The sequence below is a fragment of the Eretmochelys imbricata genome, chromosome 2 (assembly GCF_965152235.1).
Source record: "Eretmochelys imbricata isolate rEreImb1 chromosome 2, rEreImb1.hap1, whole genome shotgun sequence".
Lineage (NCBI taxonomy): Eukaryota > Metazoa > Chordata > Testudines > Cheloniidae > Eretmochelys > Eretmochelys imbricata.
The window spans coordinates 82,727,734-82,751,781 of record NC_135573.1 but is presented as its reverse complement, the minus strand read 5'-3'; the positions used below and the strand labels follow the sequence as shown (position 1 = coordinate 82,751,781).

The following is a 24,048-nucleotide window of genomic DNA, read 5'->3' as shown; positions in this document are numbered from 1 at the left end:
GTAGTCATCTGGCAGAAACCGGTAACTAGGACCTACAACTGCCTCATCAGCAGATGAGGAGGAAAAGGCTAGCACAGTAGGAGGGGCTGGTCCTTCCTCTTCCACCTGCACCACCTCCATATGGGCTACTTCAGTGACCTCAGTGCTGAGGCACTGAAGTACCGGAGTTGGGGTCCGGTGCCGGCCAGGATGAAACAGTGGCTCATCTCTTGGACACCACCAAGTACGACTACAGGTTCCAATATTGCCAGTGCACTGGCCAATGGCCCCGTGGCCAAGCACCAGCTGCGGTGCCTGTACCGAAGTCCAGTACATAAGTCGGGTACCGGTACTTTTTCGGCAGGGTGAAGGATTCCCCCTCGGATTCCAAAGAGGACTCTTCCCTTGGAGACCAGGTGGTGCTGGGAAATCGGTAACCGGCGCCGGGGTGGGGACCGCTGTGGCAGGGCTATGGAGGACTTTCCTCTGGGAGGTGCCACGGTGGTTGCTATCGCACCACCCCCTGAACCCTCTATCCCTGGTAGCCCTGGCTGGCAAGTGGCTTTGAGGGGTGGGCGGTACAGGGAGAAACATCAAATCCTTTGCAGCCAGGAATGCCTCCAGAGTCAAGGGGGTTCACAGGCACGAGGTGCCATGACCAATCTCAGGAGTTGGAGATGGGTCCCAGACTGGGCTCGGTGCCCTAGGCAGAGTCACCAGAGCCAACCATGGCTCTGGGGAAGACGTGTGGCCCGGCACGGGTCTCACTGCATCAGCTGCTCCCTGCTTGGCCCTCTTTGGCACCAGAGAGTGCCCTCTCTCAGCGAGCTGTTTCTTATGCTTCTTCCTCAACACCAGCAATGGAGAATGGTGCCAGGAAGAGCACAATGCCAGTGGAGCACTTCACCTGGAGGCTGAAGTGCTTGGCCCCGATTTGGAGCGGCACAACTCTGAGGACAGTCTGAGGGCTGCCTCCATGAGCAAAGCCTTCAGACCAAATATCCCTGTCTTTCTGAATGCAGTCTGAAGCCCCTGCAGATCTCCTTAATGTGAGCTTCCCCAAGGCACTTTAGACATCTCAAATGCAGATTACTCATTGGCATGGACTTGCCGCAGGAGGTACATGACTTGAAGCCTGAGGACCAGGCCACGTCCAGTCCCTGGGCCAACGTTGCTTGACAACTGGGACTGCTATTTACACTACATACACTAATATTAACTGATAACTAAAAACACTAACTGCAAAAACTCTGTAGAATAGACTACAGAGTCCAAACCACTGGGAAAGCCTTGCAAGAGTAAGAAGGTCATTCCAAGCAACCATCATGAGTGTAAGAAGGAGCTGAGAGGGTGCAGATCCGGCAGTGCCCCGTATACCAGCACGTGTATGTTGCTACAGGGGGCACTAGGGCTGGTCCTACAGATACCACTAAGGGGAAAAAATCTCCAGCAACTGTGCATGTGGCACACGCACACCTAGCATGGAACGGACATGAGCAAGTACTCAAAGAACAATGGGAGCTTTATTTGGGCATCATGCAGCTTCAGCTCCAGGAGGTCTCTTCTCCTCAGCAGCATGGTCCCAACCCACTCCCCAGCAGTGCCTCTGGATACCTGCAGTGCTGAACAAATTGCACAGTAGTTCCCCCTGGTGGGAGGAGGCTCCAATTTGAAGAACCAGGCAAATCACCTTAGTTCTATAGAGCCAGGCTTTTATCCACCAGACCCAACCAACCACCCCTGCCTCCCAACTTCCCTGCATAGAGATGAGGGAATTTTCCATCTGCCTCCTGCCTCGCAGCCTTGCAAGGGTTAGGCTGCCGGGTCTGAAGGGCAGGGAGTACAGTGTGAGATCCTGCTCTACAGCAAAATTCCTGCATGACAGTCTTTTGGTCTCAGGGCTCCCTGTGGCTGCAGGTTTTGCAGCCACTCTGAACCAGCCATGTATGCAACCATCTTTTTAGATAAGAGGGTCTCTAGTGGACTGATATGGAACTTCACAAGTTTACCTTAGTAGCTTAACCTACGAGGCCCAATACAAGCAGGAGTGTGTTAGTCTTAACACAAAGCCAGTCAACTATTCACCAGATTAGCACCTATCTGCATAGCCACAGCGCACAACACACCACTAAATAGAACTACTATGCTTGCATGGTGAGTGAATGTTATTCATCTTTATGGCTGAAAGCAGCCAGGAGAGTACAGTTTGCTTCTAGGATGTTTTCTGACACACTGCTGTGCATGTGGCAACTGTGCATTGAAACAAAATTTTGTTGTTGTTCAGGTACCACGGACAACAAGCTCACATACCAGAGTTTATTAACTGCTCTAAAGAATTTTCAAGTATGGTCAATTCTTGCTGTTGGAACCTTGATTATGGAATTCCTTCTTTCTCTCAGTCCACCAGTGACTGTTAGTTGACCCTGCCATGACTTTAAAGTTAATTTAATTGCTCAATTATTTGCTTGATTAAGTAGTAGTTTTGATGGGTGGCTACTGCTGCAATCTATTACAGGCAAAATGACGGATATATAATTATAGGTACATATATATGCTCAGATGTTGAGTTGGGTGCATCATTAACCACAATAATGTAAGTCCTATTAATATAGGCATCCCATTTAGTGAAAAAGACATTTTGTGCCGATTCATTTTATCCAAATCAAAACAGGATTGTTAGGGTGCTTAATGTTCGATCAGACTCCAGGGGAGAAGTCTTAAATGTTTCTAGAGTGTCCACCACTGAAGTGCTGACAATATTTTAACAAGGAGCTCTCAATTTTTTTCCTTAGCCTGTGATGTATATGCTTGCAAAGAGAAAGTGAATTTATTAATTTGTTTGCCCATTTTAAAAAAAATGGTCTCATAACCATAATCAAAAACAGAGTCAGCAACACTGGGCCAACTTCTATTCAGTGCCATATGCTGAATTTTTATATTCTGTTTCTGAATAATATACCAATGTATTAATACAGCAAATAATTCAACTTGTTTCATCTGAAATGGGAGGCAAGGTGAATTGAGATCTTATAGGATCATTCGAACTAGGCTTCCTTGCAAAACATCTTTGAAAATACCTGATACTTGATGCATTTTGGTACTTTCCACAAGTGGAAAAAAAGAAAAAAAAACCCTTTTGATAAATTATATCTGGAAGGGATGGTTTAGCAGTATCTAGTGAGGGGAATAAAACTGCATCAGAAGCAAAGAATTCTACCAATAGTTCCTTTAACGTAATAACAAAATTAACAACACTAACCCACAAAAGCCCACTGATATAATATTGCTGATGCCTCTGTACAACACAAACATATTTTGTAAATACTACAATTACTGGCAACCAGTAAAGCAGGATAATTCTGAATTAAAGTACATGAGAAACATCATAATATGATTTTAACATGAAGTCAAGAAGCAAGTGCAGTTAATTTTACTCATAAAACATTGATGACCTTGTTACTCACCAACAAGCATTTCATACAAAAAGACTCCAACTGACCACCAGTCACATTCTCGTCCATAGTAACCATCACCCCCCTGGGATTTTAATACTTCAGGAGAAATATAATCCGGTGTTCCAACAGCTGTATCACATCGTACCATACCTTCCTACAAAGAAAACAAAACAGTAAGGCTCAAATATTTAGAATGGGAATTGCACAACATTTTAAGGGAATATTTATCATCTAGATGAATACTCCTTTCCTAAACAATGGAAATTTCTGAAAATGTTGGTCTGAGGTGGGCATTTTATCATTCTAAAAATATCTTTTAAATGCAGCACATAACTCCAGATCTGCCAAAGATATATTTTAATGCTATTAAATAACTATTAAACTGCTCTGAAAAAAATCCACAGAACCACAAAAAATTAAATATTAAAACTTGAAATCCTAAGCAGACAAACTGCATAAGGGACAAGGGCTGAAAGGAATGTCCCACGGCTGCTTGTGCCAGTGGAGAAAGAACGGACAAATTAAGGGCAGTCTCTTGGTTGTGATTTGGAATACTGGATTCATGGTCAGCACCCACTTGCTCTTCTCTATTGGTCATATAGTTCTGAAATGATTCTAGGCTCCATAGGACAGGGCACGCTATTCATAGAGAGGGGATCTGCAGATGTAATTACATAATGGAAAACTGTTGCTTACAACTAATTTTTGCTTAACATATCCAATTTAAAACCAGTATTGTACTTGCAATTTTTTTTTTGAGTGAAATTAAGTGTATTCCAGACACTGAATTGCCTCTGCAACACCAATATATGCTAAAGTCTATTTATTGGGGATGGATGTCTTTTTTTTTTTTTTTTGTACTTTGCCGCTCAAAAATAAAAACAAGGTTAACATCATCATAATTTTCTTCATCAAAATTCATCATTACCTAACTGTGCCATAATTAAGATATAATTAAGCTTAACATACAGGGCCAAATTCATGCCTAGGATATTCCACTAAAGCCATTTGAGGCAATTATGAGGAACTGCCCGCACATACTGCCCAAGTCTGGCCTTATTTGAAGGAGCTCTTAGTGCCTTTTATTTATTTATTATAAAGCAGCTAGACAAAGTTCTTCATTCAAGTGTTCCTGAAAAGATTTAACAGATGTGCTTATCAGTTACATGTGATCTATCAAGGATCACCCATTTCAAGGGTTTTCCCCTAGTATATGTTGATGTATGCGGTACTGTCTGACAGAAACCAATAACACTGTGTAGAGAACAGCAAAAAAAATTTTATAGTGTTTGCAAACTTGCTTTGGAAATCATTTATTATTTTATGGCCTCATGAGGACATATTCCAATAGAATAATTCTGAGATTTCTTTCACTTGGTTGCTCAACAAACATTTTTGCTGAGTGAAGTTATGGCAAATAAGCACATAAAGGGCACAGTAACTTTGGATACTGATTGTTTCATCACAGACAATTGACACAGAAATTGCTTCAGCTCATTTCTTTTTTTACTTCAGTAATATGATAACCAAAGACATGAAGGAGATAGTCAGTATGCAACCACTGAGACACTGCCATGACCTCGGATTTTTCTAAGGAACAATATGGATTTGATTCTTCAGAGCTTTGAGTAGCACATTAGCAGACATAAATGCTTCCATCAAATTAAAAAGAGCTCCTTTTCATGTTTCTCATTGCACTGGTTTGCTGTCAACAAGTCCTTCAATAACCTGATTCTACACTGAAAAGGTTGCAGCAGAATCAACCTTTACTTTTCAATTGTGAGGAGGCTGCTAAATGGCAATCACATGTAACTTTTTAAAAATGATCAATAAGAAATCTCTTAAATTCTTGCTTTTAGTTTCCCCCTATTTACCACTGCTAAATAGCTTAAGTCCCCTCAAGCAGATGAAACAAGAAGCTCGCTCTGCAGTCTAGGTCAACGAGAGGAACAGAGGTAGGAGGAAAAAGAAAAAACAAGAAAGTACAACAAAGGAATTTCAGACTCACTCACATTGGAAAAAACAGTCCTCTTTTTCCCAAGTTCGGGGGGGGGCGGGAGGGGAAAGAGTTTATGTACTCTCCTTGTTGACAACAGAGACATGGACTGCAGTCTCAGACTAAGAGGTGTCAGGACTTTTAGTAGTCTCCTTTTAACCAACAGTAAAAATAGAGGATACAAATGTTATTTGCTCTCTTGGTACTTAAACTATGGTGCACAATTCAACAATTAATTTTCCACTGTACACACTGTGGAAACTAATATACACTCTGATATGGAAAGATTTTCTTATGACTAAGGCAAGTACCAGGACATTTAGACTCCTTTTATGTCTCTGCCACAGAATTCCTATGTGACTGAAAGGCACTTAATCTCTTAATGCTTCAATATCCCATCTGTACAACTGACAATAATTTCTCCCTAATTCATAGGGATGCTGTGAGGCTAAATTTGTTAACAGATGTGAGGTTCTCAAACACAACAGTGCTAAGCACCAGAGAAAGTCAATCAACAAATAGCAGATGGAAACCCAAAGAACAATATTCACTGGATGCGCTCCTCAAATAGCAGTGCTAGATTCAAGGTTTAAATATACCAACCTTATTCATCTTCATACAAGTACCAAAATCTGCTAGTTTTAAATGACCAGCTTTATCCAGCAGCATATTATCAGGCTTCACATCTCTGAAAAATATTACATTATATTTAATTTGACAAAATTAGTTACACTTACCAAAACAAGACAACTATTTTTCTGATGTGACATGACAAGAAGAGACTAAGACTCTTAAGATGGCAAGAAGACACTTCAAAAAAATGCAAGTGTTCCTTTTGCCCCCTCCAATTTTTCAAACTCTCAGTCAAATTACCCCCAAATTTCAAGTATCAGTAAGTATTGTCTTCTCATTAAGGCAGTGAACTATAACTCTGTAGATGTAGGTTCAATTCAAGAACCTGGGTATTACTCTTCAAACTCAAGTTCCTCATATCCCTTCCTAATGAGAAAGGGATTTATCCAGTGGAGAAGCTCAGTACAATTATTTACATAACAAAGAATATGCCATTCTGTGCGTAAAGAAGTTGGACGCAGCACATTCCAACTTGCAGCCACAGGTGGTGAGAAGGAACCAAGGGAGAGCAGGGGATGCCCCAGCCTTTACATCTTCAGTTGGAGGCATGAGACACTCATGACACAGGTGTGGCCTCCAACAGGCACTGCTGGCCCAAAGATTTTAAACTGAAGTGCAGGGCGAACATGCACACCACTAACAGAATATATATGGACAAGCATAAGTATTAATCCTAACCTCCTGGCCAAATTGCAATTTGGATATTTACATTACCCCAACCTAAAATTACCCCTACATTTTCAAGTGAAGCAATTATTTTTCAGTTCCCAATTAATAAAATAAAAAACCAAAAACTTTACACAAATGCTAACCACGGAATAGCTATTATAATCTACCCCCGATGTGATTATATTTTAGATGTGCTTAAGTGATTCTTAAATGTATACAGTATACAAAGTATTTTGGAATCCTTCACAATGAAATGCACTATACATATTTAATGCAAAATAATTTGATTAACTTATGCTGTTTTTATTATACAGCAGAAAATTTGTATTTAAGATAGCTTTCTTTTCAACTAAAGCAAATATTCTAATCTTCCTTTGTTTAGTGGTTTTGAGGTTTTATTTCAACTCTATATTTTGATTAATAGTCTAGTAAATTAGAACTATAACATTCTGCTGTTTTGAATCATAACAAAAATGAGAAATATGGATATATATGTAGAGCCCTGAGTGGATACAAAATTTGTATCCACCAATATAAAATGGATATCTGCAGATTTGCAGGACTTTAATTATATGTAATTTACTAAGACAAGCCTCTCATTGACTATGTAGCCATTTTTTATTTCTATATCAATCAATGACGATTGAGTTCTCTTCAAGAAAAAAAGAAGAGAAAAGAAAAGCAATTAAAATTGTTGTGTTATATCTAGCCACACTGCTATTCCAAATAAGAAGGGATGGATAAAAATCAGAGAGGAGGACTACGAACGAAAGTATGGTATATGTTAATTTTTTGTTCCCGTGACACAACGAACAAACATAGGCAGAAATACATGTCTAGGGAGTTTAAAAATAATTACTATAGTTGCAGGTAGTATTCTTCCTTTCCATGACTTGCTCTTTCAATGTTACCTCATTAGTAAGAGGCTGAAAGAGCTACTTTATTTACCAATCTATCTATATTCTCTCTGTATCGCTCTCATATTTGCACCCTCTTCTCACATCTCTCTTTGGAGACAAAACTAAATTAAATCTATTGGAGTGGATCACCCATCAAGTAGAACAAATATGGAAAGACTGCACCCAATCCTGAGATTCATTCAATCCGATCATAACGTGAGGATTGATTAGAAAACAAGACTGATTAGATGTCATTAGAGGTATATTCTAATACAAATATTGCAGCGTGGTCCAGTGGATTAGGGCATTGAGTCTTCTGAGTCCCAGTCCAAGTTCTATTCCTGTCAGAGACCTGCTGTGCAACCTGTAGTAAATTACTCTACCTGTCTGTGACTGTTTCCTCTCTTACCCTTTGTCTTCTTGTTCCTTTAAACTGTAAAAAAATTGTCGCAGGGACTATCTCTTATTAGGTGTTTGTACCGTGCTTAGCTCCATGAGGCTCTGATCTCTAGGCACTACAACAACACATCTAATAAATAATAGTACCTAGTAGTGGACACGACCAAATACTATTATTATCCAGTTATTAAACCATGTGCTTTCTCTACTCAGGAAAGAAACCAAACTAAATGCTTGGGATAGTTTATTAGATCCATCTTGGTTTTGTTTTTACCACCTGTAAAGTGGGCAAATCCTAGAAATCCAAGCTCAGGCAGAGAACAGAATGCTCAAGTACTGTCAATTTGCTGAAAATATCTTATCTTGAAGATTATCACCTCAGATTCGCATTTTCTCACACTAAGAAATGTTTAAGGTGTCTAGCGGAATAACCATGAAGTAATAATACCAGCAACAATTTAAAAACAGATTAAGTAATTCTTATAAAGACATTCTGACAAAGTAAAGATTAATATAGATCTAGTTTAAACTATAGTAATTATATATGCACCTGTGAATAAAGCCCATTGAGTGAATTGCATCCAACGCAAGAACAACTTCTGCAGTATAAAATCTTGCCCATTTCTCAGGAACATCATAGTTGCTCATTAAATTCACAAGGTCCCCACCAGGCATATATTCCATCACCATGTAAAGGTAACGGTCATCTTGGAATGCATAAAATAACTATAAAAACAAACAAAAGTAAGTAACTGAATATTCAGTACATCTTAATATAAAAGCTTGAAAATTTTGCATATTGCATTGATCAAATGAATTTCACTGCAAATGTTTTAACACTAAAAGATTAGTAGAATTACTAGAGCCATTCCAACAGCTTTTGTCAACCAGAATTCCCCTTATGAAGAGGAGGCACTATTACTGCTGTCTTCTGCCTCTTTACACTGCCAAAGCGTAGTTTAAAGGAGACTGATTGTGATAGAGTCTCTGGCTCAATGAACACTGAGATCACCGTCAGACTACATACACCTATATAACTGAGCAACAAGCTTCCATCAATTAAATGAGACAGCTGATTAGTTTACAAATACATTAAAAAGGAAATATTTTATCAAAGATATCTGCCTGCATTTTTTCTGAAGTGCCTGCATATTTTCTTTAGATAGCTGTTTTATTTAGGATCTTACGAAAATAAAGTATTGTACAGAACTGCAAACTGGTCATCTTCTAACAAATGCATCAAGCAATCCAGGAGAGTGGATCTGTCTAGAAAAATGCACAAGCTATGAATGAAAACTATTAAAATTTTTCTGAATTTTTTGCAGCGTTCTTATAGCCCTAGTTACTATATTTGATTTACTATTGCAAATTTATCATTCTTCTATCAAATCATACAGTTTGAAAAGTGAGTTCCTATTTTTTTTTAAAAAAAGTACAAATCCATGTTTATCGGTTGGCATAGGCCTGCTCAAAATAAACAATACCAGTAAATTAACGGCTCTTGAATTTACACATTGTTTGCAAACAATGCAAACATCTTTCCAGATAATCATTCTCTAGAAAAATACTAACACGATTTTTTCCCAAATCAGTGTAAATAAGGCTTCCATGAGGTGGAAAGTTAGGTCATTTAAACCATCAAACAACAAAGATGTAGGCACCATTCTTAAAATTAAGAGTAGTACCACTGAGCAAGTTAGCATATGTGCAAGTCTTTGCAAGACCCAGTCCTTATATTTCAAAGAAGAAACTGAGGCTTGGAAAAAAAAGTTCATACTGTAAATTATATAGGCTAAACTGCATTTATCATCACAAATCTACAATACCACATTGCTCAATTATGGCTTCTCTTATCTCATTTCAAATTTTGCATTTAACCTCATTTACCAAAGACACAAGAAAACAGATATATATTTGTGCAACTACTTGTTTTTTAAAATATGCTTTTTACGTGAATAATTGTCACATACACTGGGGTGACACAAAGAATTCTTGTCCAGCAGGCACAACAATTTTAACAAAATTATTTTACCATATATTAATTCAGAACATAGCTACTTAATATAACTTTAAAAAGAATTACAGCAACTACAATTTTGTTTTTTGCAGTTTTTAAATTTTCAATGGCTTTTCCTAACAAAACATTTCAACTTAGCTGAAAAAGGAAGTTTTGTAAGTTGCTTAGGAAACAAAGCTACAAATGAACATTTGTATAATTCTTCAGTTACAATGTGATTCATCCAGTGATAGAACAAAATCACGCTGCCATAATAAAAAATATTAACAGTGGTATAACTATACCTGAACAACCCAGGGGCTATTAGCAAAAGCCATAATGTCCCTTTCTTCCCAAAAGAATGCAGAATCTGATCTTTTTATCATCTCAAACTTGCTCAGCAGTTTCATAGCGTACACCTTCCTTGAAGATTTATGCCTTACCTTTGAAGATAAAATTAAGATATAGAAAAATAGATTAACTTTTCATATTGATGATCTATTAAGATATTTAATTCAATATTTTTTCTGCTTTGAGCATTTTACCTTAGTTCACCAATTTTATCCAATTCTTCACGGTTCTTTCGTAAAAATAATTATTCTATTGATCTACATGGTATAAAATTGCATTTTTTAACTACAATACAACTATCAGAATAGAACACTTGCTAAGAATATTAAAAATAAAAGTCCATGTACACAATAATTGCTCTGTAATTTACATTTATTTGTTTTTAATAAAAGTGTAAATATTTTTGCTAAATAATGTAAAAAGAACATAAATATTTTGAAGAGCACATTTGCCTTATTTTACATCTCTTCCATCAGCTACCCAACTCAGTGATTCAATATGAGCAGGCCTGGTTGTTAACTCACTACACACAAAAAATGCTATATGTGTAAAATCTGCGTTCAGGTTTTGGAGGCAGCTCCTTGGGTGATGTAAATTGTCAGAGCCAGCTGAAGAGCTGCCTCACAAATTCCTAGAGTTGCAGTGGTCAGGATGAGTATAGTGAAAATGCACATTCAACTCAGATGTCTATGCATGTGAGTATTAAAAGTTAAGATCCTAGAAAACTTTCTTTCCAAGAATAAAATTCTCACTAGGTTTACGGTCCCTATATTACAAGATTAGCTTAATTTTTAAAAAATCTTATTAAAAATAAAAAGGTAAGTAGCGCTGAGTAGCGTAAAACAAAATCCAACTCTATTTACACACTGAAATATAACCTACCAGCTGAACTTCCCCAAATGCACCTCTGCCAATCACCTTCACTACTTCATAATCTTCAGCTTTCATGCGCAAATCTCTGATTTTATTAGTTGTGTCTTTATCTGTATAAAGAGAAAAATATAAATCATTAAAACAGTACAGTAATTCATTAATAAAGCCTTCACTGTCTTTCTATACTGGTTATTACAGAGCTACACATTACACACCTTGGGAAACACTACAAGCACAGAATTAATGTCCCCTGCAGATTATTCCCTTCCCCACCCCTGCAGAATAATTTATTCTGATGGGGAGGCAAAGGGAAGCCGCAAGAAAGGTCATGCTACAATTACACCATTTCTGTATTGTAGTTCAAATGAATTATTACACAAAGTTCTACATTAATATGCCTAGTAAGGAATCTGTTTTTCAAAATATATTTCCTCAATCTTTTCTGTTGTCTGTATTGTTACCGACAGGTATTTTGAAATAAATTACCAAAATAATTGAAACTGGCGTGATTATGTTATTGTGACAAAACATGCAGAATTTTACAGAATTTAAAAAGATTGTGTGCAGAATTCACCCAGGAGTAACATTAAAAACATTATTAAAAACATTATTATTATTATTCTTAATTCATATTAAGAAAATATTTCAAGTGTATTGGATTTAACACAAAAATCAATTTACATTTCATTTACTGATAACTGTTTTTACAGCATCTGATGCTTATTAAAAGATAGGTTTAAGACAAGGTCTTGTTCATGTTCTTATGGAAATCTGTATTCTGAACCCATGACCTCACTTTCATTACCATGATAACAGAAAAATGTCACAGTTCAACTTCATTGCACGATCAAACTAAGAAAGAAACAGTTTAAATGGTGAAAGCTCTCATTCAAAACAAATATCGGAAACGGCTACTGGAATGCGGAAATTCTGCATCTAGGGTGACCTGCTTGTATACAGAACAATATAAAAAGATCATCATTAAAAGGGCATGTATGTAAAAGATTGAGAAACTACCATACCACAGGTATAAAACACACTTAAACAAGCTCCTTAGAAAACAAACTGCAGGTACTTTTATTACTTTTCTGTAGTTGAAAAAGTGGATTTTAATTTAAAACATGCAGTGAGAATCATTGCAATTATTTATATAAACCTATCATTCTTTAAACTACAAAAATTTACAAACTCCCAGTGGGCAGATATTCTAATTCCAAATTTGGTCATAGATTAAAAACAGGCTATTTTAATCCATATGGGTCAGCACTGGCATGAGACTACATGGAAAAGCTTCATGTTTTGGTACAAGCACAGAACAGCTTTTAAAACAGCCCCATTTCTAATAAAACATTCACAGCAATAATTCTGTTTTATTTCCAAAATACAATTTTAGACCAAAAAGGAAAGTTTTGAAAGAACTGCGAGGGGAGGAACTGATATTCCAGTAATCAAGATTCTTTTTAAATAATTATTTGGCATGCTACTAAAAATGACTTGGTTACCCTACATACAGAGCATGTTTAAAAACCAAAAGATGCATGCAGAAATTAATTTTCATATTAAAAAGGACCAATTTAAAATACAGCAGCAGGAATGCAACTGACTTCCAGTAACAAGGAGTTTTCATAAAACTCCATACCTTGGTTTGAATATTCTTTTCTCTTGCTTTCTAATGTAAACCCATGGTTTACAGAGCACTATATATAACACACAGATTTTAATAAACTATGCTACAGAAATAAAGAGTTACAAGTGTGATTCAGATTCTGTAAAATGGTTAGAATCTTTAGTAAACTGCATAAGATCTAATTTAAGTTCTTTGACCATTCCAGCAAGGTTGACTTGGTCTAAAGCTAGAGGATCAGTAGGACTGGATAGGGTTGAAATGTAACAATCACCATGGCAAATTTTTTCTGTTTGTCAATAATTGGTTGCCTCACAATCCCATTACAAGAAGACTATCAACACTGTAGGAAAAGTCTTCACACTAACGCAGATAAAAGCAAGACATGACGTGAAAGTTTGCCTCAAATGGTTTCAGACATAAACCTGGCCTGTGACCAGGTAAATGTCACTCATTTCTGAAGGATCAAAGGACAGAAATGTTAAAAAAAAGTGAAATTTTTATTCTGTCATCAAACAGCTGTTTAATACTATACACTCAGCTATTGTTTTTCACAAGGTTCATATTTTAGTCACTTTAATTAACATAAGGCTAAAACTGGCATATGAATAACATCAAATGCTTTTTTTCTTTAAGTTACTATAATAGATATTTATTTTGTTTTTAAAGAAGATGTGAAACAAAATAAAGTTTGGGGTGGGTTGTGACTGTTGACTAGTTTTTTAAAAAAAAAAAAGACCACGTACTTATTTTGAAAGGCAAAAATTTTGTAATAATTTATTCTATAGTGTATTGAAGTACCACTTGGTATCTCAACAGAGAGAATGAAAATGCATTGTTACCAGCAATTTAGGTCCAAATATTACAAAATGACTAGGTGGGCTTTGTGGGCATTTGCAAATTGCAACTTAAATGTCTGAAAGACAGCCATTATACGCACACATTAAATTCTTAAACAACTCCCTTAGACAATATCATGTTACAGTAACATCATAAGTCATACAGAATCTGCTGCTTGTAATAGGAAAATGTATCTTACGGAAAATTTCCTCTTTTTGATTTACAAAGTCCACAGACCAATTAATCAGTGGGCTCTTAGCCTGCATGCAGCTACAAAGGCTGTCTGTCATTGACAGGAGAGAGCTTGGCCAGCTACACCTGAAAGCCTGCCAGCTGAGTCAGCTTCCATAGGCATGGATATCTCCCTTGTTGTCTGAAATTTGTTAATGAGCTTATATGCACTGAACGATAAACTCTGAATTCCTACTGCAGACTAAGTTTGTGAACCATTTTGAAGGAACAAAACTTGAATTTGTAGATCCTCTCTGGATAATTTTCAGAAACCACTTGCTGGAAGCAATTCAAGGCCAACAATCTACAAACTGAAGGAGATGATCACCATTGCAATGGTCTATCCCATTTTGATGTGGCAGTGAGACATGACAGGTTTCAGAGTAACAGCCGTGTTAGTCTGTATTCGCAAAAAGAAAAGGAGTACTTGTGGCACCTTAGAGACTAACCAATTTATTTGAGCATAAGCTCTTGTGAGCTACAGCTCACTTCATCAGATGCATACTGTGGAAAGTACACAAGATCTTTTTATACACACAAAGCATGAAAAAATGGGTGTTTACCACTACAAAAGGTTTTCTCTCCCCCCATCCCACTCTCCTGCTGGTAATTGTTGCCGTTGCCAACTGTGCCCACATATCTATTCAGGGGACACCATCACAGGGCCTAATAACATCAGCCACACTATCAGAGGCTCATTCACCTGCACATCTACCGATGTGATATCTGCCATCATGCGCCAGCAATGCCCCACTGCCATGTACATTGGCCAAACGGGACAGTCTCTACGTAAAAGAATAAATGGACACAAATCAGACGTCAAGAATTATAACATTCAAAAACCAGTTGGAGAACACTTCAATCTCTTTGGTCACTCGATTGCAGACCTAAAAGTTGCAATTCTTCAACAAAAAAAGCTTCAAAAACAGACTCCAACGAGAGACTGCTGAATTGGAATTAATTTGCAAACTGGACACCATTAAATTTGGCTTGAATAAAGACTGGGAGTGGCTAAGTCATTATGCAAGGTAACCTATTTCCCCTTGTTTTTTCATAACCCTCCCCCCCCCGACATTCTTGTTAAACCCTGGATTTGTGCTGGAAATGGCCCAACTTGATCATCATGCACATTGTAAGGAGAGTGATCATTTTAGATAAGCTATTACCAGCAGGACAGTGGGGTGGGGGGAGAGAAAACCTTTTGTAGTGGCGAACACCCATTTTTTCATGCTTTGTGTGTATAAAAAGACCTTGTGTACTTTCCACAGTATGGATCCGACGAAGTGAGCTGTAGCTCACGAAAGTTAATGCTCAAATAAATTGGTTAGTCTCTAAGGTGCCACAAGTACTCCTTTTCTTTTTAGTGAGACATGAGTTGTTCAGGAGGACCTGAAGCACCACCAGAAGGTGGATGGGTCAAACCTGGACATGCCATCTCTGGATCTAACCACTTTCTCCAGGAATAACAGAAATTATTTTGTCTGCCAAACCTGCTGGTCTGGAATCCTGAAAAGGATTGCTTGGGTTTGGAATAGGATTTATATTCCCTCCTGTGGAGCTTTGCAGGAGACAGGGTCGACTTTTCTTTGACTCAGGAATCTGTCACCACTTTACCCCTCACTTCTACAACTCATTTTCCTTTTAATATTCTGATAATGCTAAAGTCACCTTAGCTTGGACATGTCTTCCAACGGCGGAATCACACATGTCAATGGGTAACCACATTGTAGCCCATTACTCTTGCTGAATACTAGTGGGCATCCAGAGAGTTTTCATAAATACAGCCTGATGCCAGGGACATCTTTCCAGGAGAGAGAGACAAACCGTGGCACTTCCTTTATTTGAGATGATAGATTCAGACAGATCTATCTGTGCCAATACTGTTCAGACAAAGCATTTGGATGCAATTAAAGTTCTCAGTTATGAGAGAACTCAGAGCTTCTTCTGCGTGCTGTATCCATCCTCCTGTCTGTGGGATTTTTAAGACTTAACTCTCCATCTGTAGGTACTGCATTACCCTTAACTAGGGATGCCAGTGCCACATCAACATTAGGAAGGGAAATGAAATCTTATTTAAACTTGCACACATTTCTTAGTCATCTTGCTTAGTCTCAGGTTTTCCTAGGAACTCCCATTTCTTTCTGACCACATCTATGGAGGCTGGGTTGAGAACAACATATGGTTCAATTCTGAATCCTGAATGATAATACCTCTCGGTAGTATTACTGCTCTTCTGAACTGGCTCCTCCTCGTTTGTCTTAGACATTTCCTCAAAAGTTGGATATAAACTGCCCTGTTAAGCATGTACTTAAAGAATTCTAACTGGAAGAGTTTTTCCTGCTTTTCTCCTCCTGTGGTTCCTGTTGTGATGCTAAAAGTTGTCCCTCCTCCCAAGGGGGCAATAAGGAGCTCCTGTACCTGCACCATCTGGATTTATGCTTCCTTCTCTTGGCCCTTAGACCGAAAGAATATGCACCAGAAGATTTAAACAGATATAGATGAAAGATTCCTGTGCCAACAACTGGATTTAGCTTTTCTGAGCACTACAGCCTTTTCAGGGGTATTTTTCTTTTCCTGTGTGGAGCAGATGGCACATATCCATGTTTCCCCCTTATTCTAGGCGTTCACCATGCTGCAATCAGGGTGAGTGTAAGCATGGGAGATAGAGGGCATAATCAGATACTGAAGAGCCCACCAGTTTTTCATTGTGTTTCCATAGCTTCAAGCTTTACAAGATTTCTTGCAGCACAGCAAAAACATTTATATTAAAAACAAACAACAACAACAAAAACCAAACTTGCTGCTGTATCTATGTTCTTGGTACTATGCCATACAGGGGGATTTAAAAGTCCTGTTCCTCTCTACTGTAGAAACACACTGCCTATCAGTGGCTGAGAGGTCTGGGTCTGACTATGTAGCTATACACAGGCTGAAAGCCCATTGACTAACGTATCTGTGGATCTTGTTGGTGGAAATAATGGAAATATCTTAATGCATGCTAGCCTTAACAAAACAATATGAAGAGACACAAATTAAAAACAAAAATTGATGCCGGAGTATATGAAAAATTTATCACCCACCACTAGCCAAGGTCAACAATAAAGAAGACGAACATTGGAGGGATCCCAGGACGTTTTGCTTGTGTCACCATAACCACTAGAAGTGTATGCTGGACAGATAGTACTCTAAGCATTGTTTGGAGCTACATTTTTGATATCAGCTTTGGCTTCTAAGTGTGCAGTAAACTTGGATAATCATATAGACCTAATAGAAACTGAGGGGAAGTACCTCTGTGAAGAGGAATTAACACCACTTTTCCCCTCCTCCAATGGCATGTCCCCTTCTCTCCCCACCCACAATCATGGGAAAGAAATGAATGCACATCACCCCTCTCACTTTTGTGGGGCTTGTTCTTCAGTGTCTGGGTGCTCCAGGATCTGTTAGATACATGTGTATCAGGCAGAAGAAGTTAATGATAAGTACTTCATTGACTGGCTCCACTTCCCAGTTTGGCTGGAGCATACCAAACAGAGTAGGGAGTGGAATGCCCAACCTATGGGTTGGGCTGCCCTCATCTAATTGCTAATTTGAATCTCCTTTGGCAAATACATTTTCATGCTGTGATCTTTCCTCATTTTATCTTATGGTATATTATTTCCTGTTTGTTCAAAATACAAAAGAATTGGAGTTGAAATTTTAAAAAATGATAAAAGCAAGAAAGTGTAGTTAAAAAACACTAAGTTATTATAATTGATTATTTTTAAAATTTATTTTTTGCACTTCTTTCAACTTGGACTGTAAAAGCAAAGCAGCAAGTTCACGTCTGTTTATAGTCAACTTCACTTTAGGGTTTTAAACAATGCTACACCCTTTAGATTGCAAACACTGCAAAGGAGCATTTCTTGTTTTATTTTTAAACTGTTTTCCACTGGAACTAAAAAAAATAAAAAAATCAGATTCGTTTCAGTATGTCTTAGGTTATGTAAAAGCTTTAAAAACAAACAAACAAAACAAACCCCAACAATATGGACCAAATAAGACTTGACTGTGTCTCTTTATGGCAACCACTCACTCAGACTCACCCCACTGTGTTTTGGTATTTATGCACACAGAACACTGTCATCTTACCTAATAAAATCCTATATTCCTTTGCTTTTTGTTGTATATATCTCCACCTAGATTTTATTTCAGGCTATATTTTTATGCTTACATGTGATATGTAATTTTTACTTAGAGAAACAGGTTTTAATGGAAGTGCAACCGTGTGAGTTTCATTTTCTTACCTCTAATTCAAAAATGGGAGTTTTTCTGAGCCTAATAGTTTTTTTAATAATCAAAATTACATTAATTATAATTGCTGCGATGAGTATTCTATTTGCCCAGTTCCAGCTTCTCCTTTCTCCAATAAAGTTTCACCACACCTTCTCTGAAAACAACTGAGTACACAATATGTTCACGATAACAAGGTTATGCTAGCTCAGGTATAACTTCAACTATGAAAAGTTAAACAAAACACTTGTTCTTAGGCATCTGAGCAATCAGCCCACAGCAAAAAAGCCCTTAACTAAATCTAGTAGGCCCTACCTATTTCAGCTTTCATTATACACTATATTTAGGGCTGGTAGTTTGTAACAGTAAGATTATTTGAAAAGTCATGGGGAAAAGAGCACGAACTCAAATTTACAGTAAAAATATTAAGTCATAAATTGCTTATTTTAATCAATAAATTCAATTAAAAGCTATATAACACATTATTTAACAGTGTTAAAAATTAAATACATTACAAAACACTATCATAATAACTGTCAGTTCAGTCCACAGTAACACCCAGACCAGTATCTGCAACCTCTCTGTCATCAAGTGACATGGTGGACTGATTTAAAATCAGAGCAATTTAAAATCATGATTTAAAATCAAGCAAACTGGAAACCATGATTTAAATAATTCATTTTAATCTTGTTTTGCATTTGTACTTTTTAGTTATTTTCCAAAATGCTGATTCTCCATGGTTGGCAACCATTAAAACGTGTCAAATTTGTAACTGAATTTGGAACTTTTTGCTAAACCAGGATACACTATACCTACACACATTGATTTAAGCAATTATATAGCTTAACATACATTCATAATTTTTACTGTTTTATGATGATAGAAAATGGTAAATGAAACATTTCTTATTCATTAGAGGATGATTAATTTTTATTCAAGATTTGTGTCAAGCTCTATTTGACTAGAAATTGGAATTCTATTAAAATGCACAATACCACTATTTAAATGTTTTGATTTTTTTTTTTAATGTTAATCTAGTGAGCTGGACATGTAAGACACAGTTTATTAAAACAAGTTTTGCATTTAAAACTAATTGATTTATTCAATAAAAGTAGTATTATTTATCGCTAGTGATTTAAACAGCGTTTTTCTAATCACCATGTCCTTCAACATTTTAGAACTAATCGACCTCATCCTCTCATATCAGTTTTTATTTGCAGATTGGAAGAGAAAAATACAGCAATGCTTGTTTTCAACTCCATATCTGTTTCTTAACTTTGAATGAACTAGTCATTGAACTGAACAAGCTGAATAAACTGAAAAGAAGAAAATATCCTCTGTCTTCCTGCAAAAAAGGCTACTGATGTCAAAAGTACTTCAGCAAACTCTGGTTCTAGGTGCTTAGCCACTGACTTCCAACAATCTAATACAGGTTTCAGAGTAGCAGCTGTGTTAGTCTGTATTCGCAAAAAAAAAGGAGTACTTGTGACACCTCAGAGACTAACCAATTTATTTAAGCATAAGCTTTCATGAGCTACAGCTCACTTCATCAGATGCATTCTAATAGTTTGACTTGCTTTAAAACTTTGGCAGCAAACATACTGCTTATTTATTTAATTTAAATTATTTCAATAGATTATAGTAAATTTTAGGCCTTAACACAGGTTGTCATAATAAAAACCAGCAGGATCTTATTAAAGGGAAAAAGACAAAATACCACATTTATTGTGAATACAGAAAGAATCATAGTAAGCAGTTAGTTCTAGTTATAACATTCCATTCAATCTCATATTTATTCACACATTCATTCATACAAACACACACACATACACACACACACACACACAGGTTCTGCAAGGTTGTTATCATAGTTACCAGCCTTAGAGTTGCTCATGCCAAGCCACTGGCAAGGTGGCCTGGACATGAGGAGGGAGCAGGGCCTTGTCAGATGCTCATCTGATGCTCCTGGAAGTTGGTTTGCAGAATCAGACCCCCCAAAGTTCTCATTTTTTAGAGTCTATTTTTATAGGAATTTCTTCCTATGCCAGTCTATGGGAATTGCTGCTTCATGCTGTTGCTGAATCAATCAGCAGATAGCACATTCCTGACGGCTCCAAGATGTTATCTTGTTCTTTGGTTCTCCCATTCTTGAGGCTGTTGGGTGGATTCCAGTCTGCCCTCCGGGGGGGGTCCTCTGGTTATTTCCACTTGACACCTTCTTCAGGCGATGGACACTGGATTCTTAGGCTGGCACCTCCCTGATCATTCAGTTATTATCCACACCAAGCATCCATCCACATACATCCTCTATCTCTATTTTAATCACAATTGTTAATACAACAAAAGGGTGGGGAGTCTCTGGGTGCTGTTTCTGTTGTTAGAGTATTGCTTTGAGTCTCTCTCTCTGTGAATTGCTTTGAGAATAGACTCTGTCTTAGAATGTACTAACACAATTAGCAGCTTGCAAGTTTCACACATACAGGGAGAGAAACAGTACCAAAAACCAAGAGACCTCTTAATTAGTAATACCCTGGAATTTAAACTCTGGGGAATCAAACTCATTTGTGATTTTAATACAGAACTTCTTTAATATGATCCAACATTAACACAGATTGTCATAATTTCAAATTTCAACAGGATTATTTATTTTTAAAATTATTGATTTTTATCTGCTTTGCCATGTAACAGACCATTAGTCCTCATTTATTGATTCCTGATCCCTCAAACTATTACACAGCCCAAGATTTAATTTGGCAGCTTGCAAATTTCTCATTAAAACTGATTCAACTGTCCACTATCACAGTCAGCAAACATAAGTGAAAGATTTGTTAAAGATTTTCTAAAGTATGAAAATTATAGAAAAAGGTTACCTTTTGTAACTGTTGTTCTTCAAGATGTGTTGCTTTTGTCCATTCCATTCTAGGTGTATGCATGCCCACATGCACAGTTGTCGGAGACTTTTGCCTTAGCGGTAAACGTAGGGATGGGGGTGGCGCTCCCTTGAGTGCCGCACTCATGCATCGGTATATTAGACTACGCAGATCCTATGCCCTCTCAGTTCCTTCTTGCCAGCAACTCCGACAGAGGGGTGGAAGGGTAGGTAATGGAATAGACATGAGCAACACATCTAGAAGAATAACAGTTGCAAAAGGTAACCGTTTTTTCTTATTCGAGTGCCTACTCATGTCGATTCCATTCTAAGTGACTCACAAGTGGTATCTGCAGAGGTGGGCTCAGAGTTCAGTTTCGTGGCTTGCAGTGCTGCCCTGCCAAAGCCAGCATTGATCCGGGCCTACTGGGTAGGCGCGTAGTGGGACATAAACATATGGACAGACGACCAGGTGGCTACCCTGCAGATGTCCTGGATAGGCACCTGGGCTAGAAAAGCTGCCGAAGGGGCCTTCGCCCTGGTCAAGTGCGGAGTGACAATCACCGGGGCAGCACCTTTGCTTGATCATGGCAGAAGCGAATGCAGGCGGTGACTCAAGAAGAAATTCTTTGGGCGGATACAGGGTGCCCTTTCATCCTGTCAGCCACCAAGATGAACAATTGCGTAGACTTACCGAAGGGCTTGGTCCTGTATCAATGTAGAAGGTTAGTGCCCTCCTAACGTCCAAGGCATGCAGTCCACGCTCCTTCTCTGACTTATGTGCTTTGGAAAAAAGACAAGTAAGTAAATGTCCTGGCTTGAATGAAACTGAGAGACCACCTTTGGCAGGAAAGCCGGGTGCAGTATCAGCTGGACCATGTCCTTGTAGAAGGCCATATAAGGCAGTTCCAAGGTGAGTACCCGAATTTCTGAGACTCGGCGGGCTGAAGTCACTGTAACCAGGAACACAACTTTGGAGGACAGGAGAAGGAGAGAACAGGAAGCCAGAGGATCAAAAGGAAGACCCATGAGCCACGACAGCACCAGGTTCAAGTCCCACAGAGGAACAGGGTCCTTGACATGCGGGTAGAGGCGCTCAAGACCCTTGAGGAATCTGGCCATCAAAGAATAATAGGACTGGAAGGGACTTCAAGAGGTCATCTAGTCCAGTCCTCTGCACTCATGGCAAGACTAAGTATTATCCAGACCATTCCTGGCAGGTGTTTGTCTAACCTGCTCTTAAAAACCTCTAATGATGGAGATTCCACAACCTCCCTAGGCAATTTATTCCAGTGCTTAACCACCCTGACAGTTAGGAAATTTTTCCTAATGTCCAACCTAAACCTCCATTGCTGCAATTTAAGCCCATTGCTTCTTGTCCTATCCTCAGAGGTTAAGGAGAACAATTCTTCTCCCTCCACCTTGTAATGAACTTTTATGTACTTAAAAACGGTTATGTCCCCTCTCAGTCTTCTCTTTTCCAGACTAAACAAACCCAATTTTTGAAAGATTTTTTAAGACTTAAATCATTTTTGTTGCTCTTCTCTAGACTTTCTCCAATCTGTCCACATCTTTCCTGAATGTGGTACCCAGAACTGGACACAATACTCTAGTTGAGGCCTAATCAGTGCGGAGTAGAGAGGAAGAATTATTTCTCGTGTCTTGCTTACAACACTACTGCTAATACATGCCAGAATGATGTTCACTTTTTTTTGCAATAGAGTTACACTGCTGACTTATTCAGCTTGTGATCCACTATGACCCCCGTATCTCTTTCCGCAATACTCCTTCCTAGGCAATCACTTCCCATTTTGTATGTGTGCAACTGATTGCTCCTTCCTAAATGGAGTACTTTGCATATGTCCTTATTGAATTTCAATCCATTTATTTCAGACCATTTCTCCAGTTTGTCCAGATCATTTTGAATTTTAATCCTTGCAACCTGCTCCCAGCTTGGTATCATCCACAAACTTTAAAAGTGTACTCTCTATGACATTATCTAAATCACTGATTAAGATATTGAACAGAACCAGAACCAATCCATGCGGGACCCCACTCATTATGCCCTTCCACCATGATTCTGAACCACTGAAAACTACTCTCTGGGAATGGTTTTCCAATCAGTTTTGCATCCACCTTATAGTGGCTCCCTCTAGGTTGCATTTCCCTAGTTTGTTTATGAGAAGGTCAAGCGAAACAGTATCAAAAGCTTTACTCAAGTCAAGCTATAACACATCTACCGCTTCCCCCCAACCACAAGGGAAGATGGAGATATGGAAGTAAGCATCCTTTAAATCGAGGGCGTCAAACCAGTCTCCCAGGTCCAGGGAGCGGATGATGAAGACAAGGGAGACCATGTGAAACTTCAACTTTTTGAGAGACTTGTTGAGGTGAGCCAGGTCCAGAATAGTTCTGATGCCCCCTTTTGCTTCTGGAAATAGGAAGTAATGGGAGTAGAATCCTCTTCTTTCCATGCCCCTGGGACCTCCTCCACTGCCCCCAGACGCAGGAGGTTGTTGACCTCCTGAACAAGGAGCTGCTCATGAGAAGGGTCCCTGAAGAGGGACAGGGAAGGGAGGTGGAAGGGGTGGTTGGCGGTAAACTGTAGGGTATAGCCCGATGAAACTGTATCAAGCACCCAACAGTCCAAAGTGATACAGGACCATGCCAACCGGAAAGGGCTGAGGTGGTTGAGGAAGGGGAAGGATGGATGGTTCCGTCAGACTGGCGGGGGCCCCATCCTCAGGCACACCCTCAAAAAAACTGCTTTTGGCCTCCCTGGATTTGGGGAGGGTCAGGTTGTACAGCCAGGTGGGAAGAGGATAGGTATCACTGTTTATGCCCCATGTTTTTATCCTTCCTCCTGTAGAAGCCCACTCTGGGAGTTCCCCAGGACCTAGACTGCTGAAGGGGGAGGCGGCAGCAAAGGACAGAAAGGCTTCCTGGACTGTTGCGGGGGATGAAG

General features: G+C 38.5%; 1 protein-coding gene across 2 annotated transcripts in view; it reads right to left on the bottom strand.

Moving 5' to 3' along the window:
* The window catches only part of ROCK1 (Rho associated coiled-coil containing protein kinase 1), a 185,600-nt gene that overhangs the window by 96,089 nt on the left and 65,463 nt on the right, over positions 1-24,048 (bottom strand). For both annotated transcript variants that reach the window (XM_077810386.1, XM_077810387.1), the window contains exons 3-7: positions 11,260-11,360; positions 10,332-10,469; positions 8,581-8,756; positions 6,034-6,118; positions 3,444-3,588 (exon numbers count right to left, since the gene is read on the bottom strand). In XM_077810386.1, the coding sequence (XP_077666512.1) occupies positions 3,444-3,588; positions 6,034-6,118; positions 8,581-8,756; positions 10,332-10,469; positions 11,260-11,360 (645 nt within the window). The remainder of the gene's footprint in view (positions 1-3,443; positions 3,589-6,033; positions 6,119-8,580; positions 8,757-10,331; positions 10,470-11,259; positions 11,361-24,048) is intronic.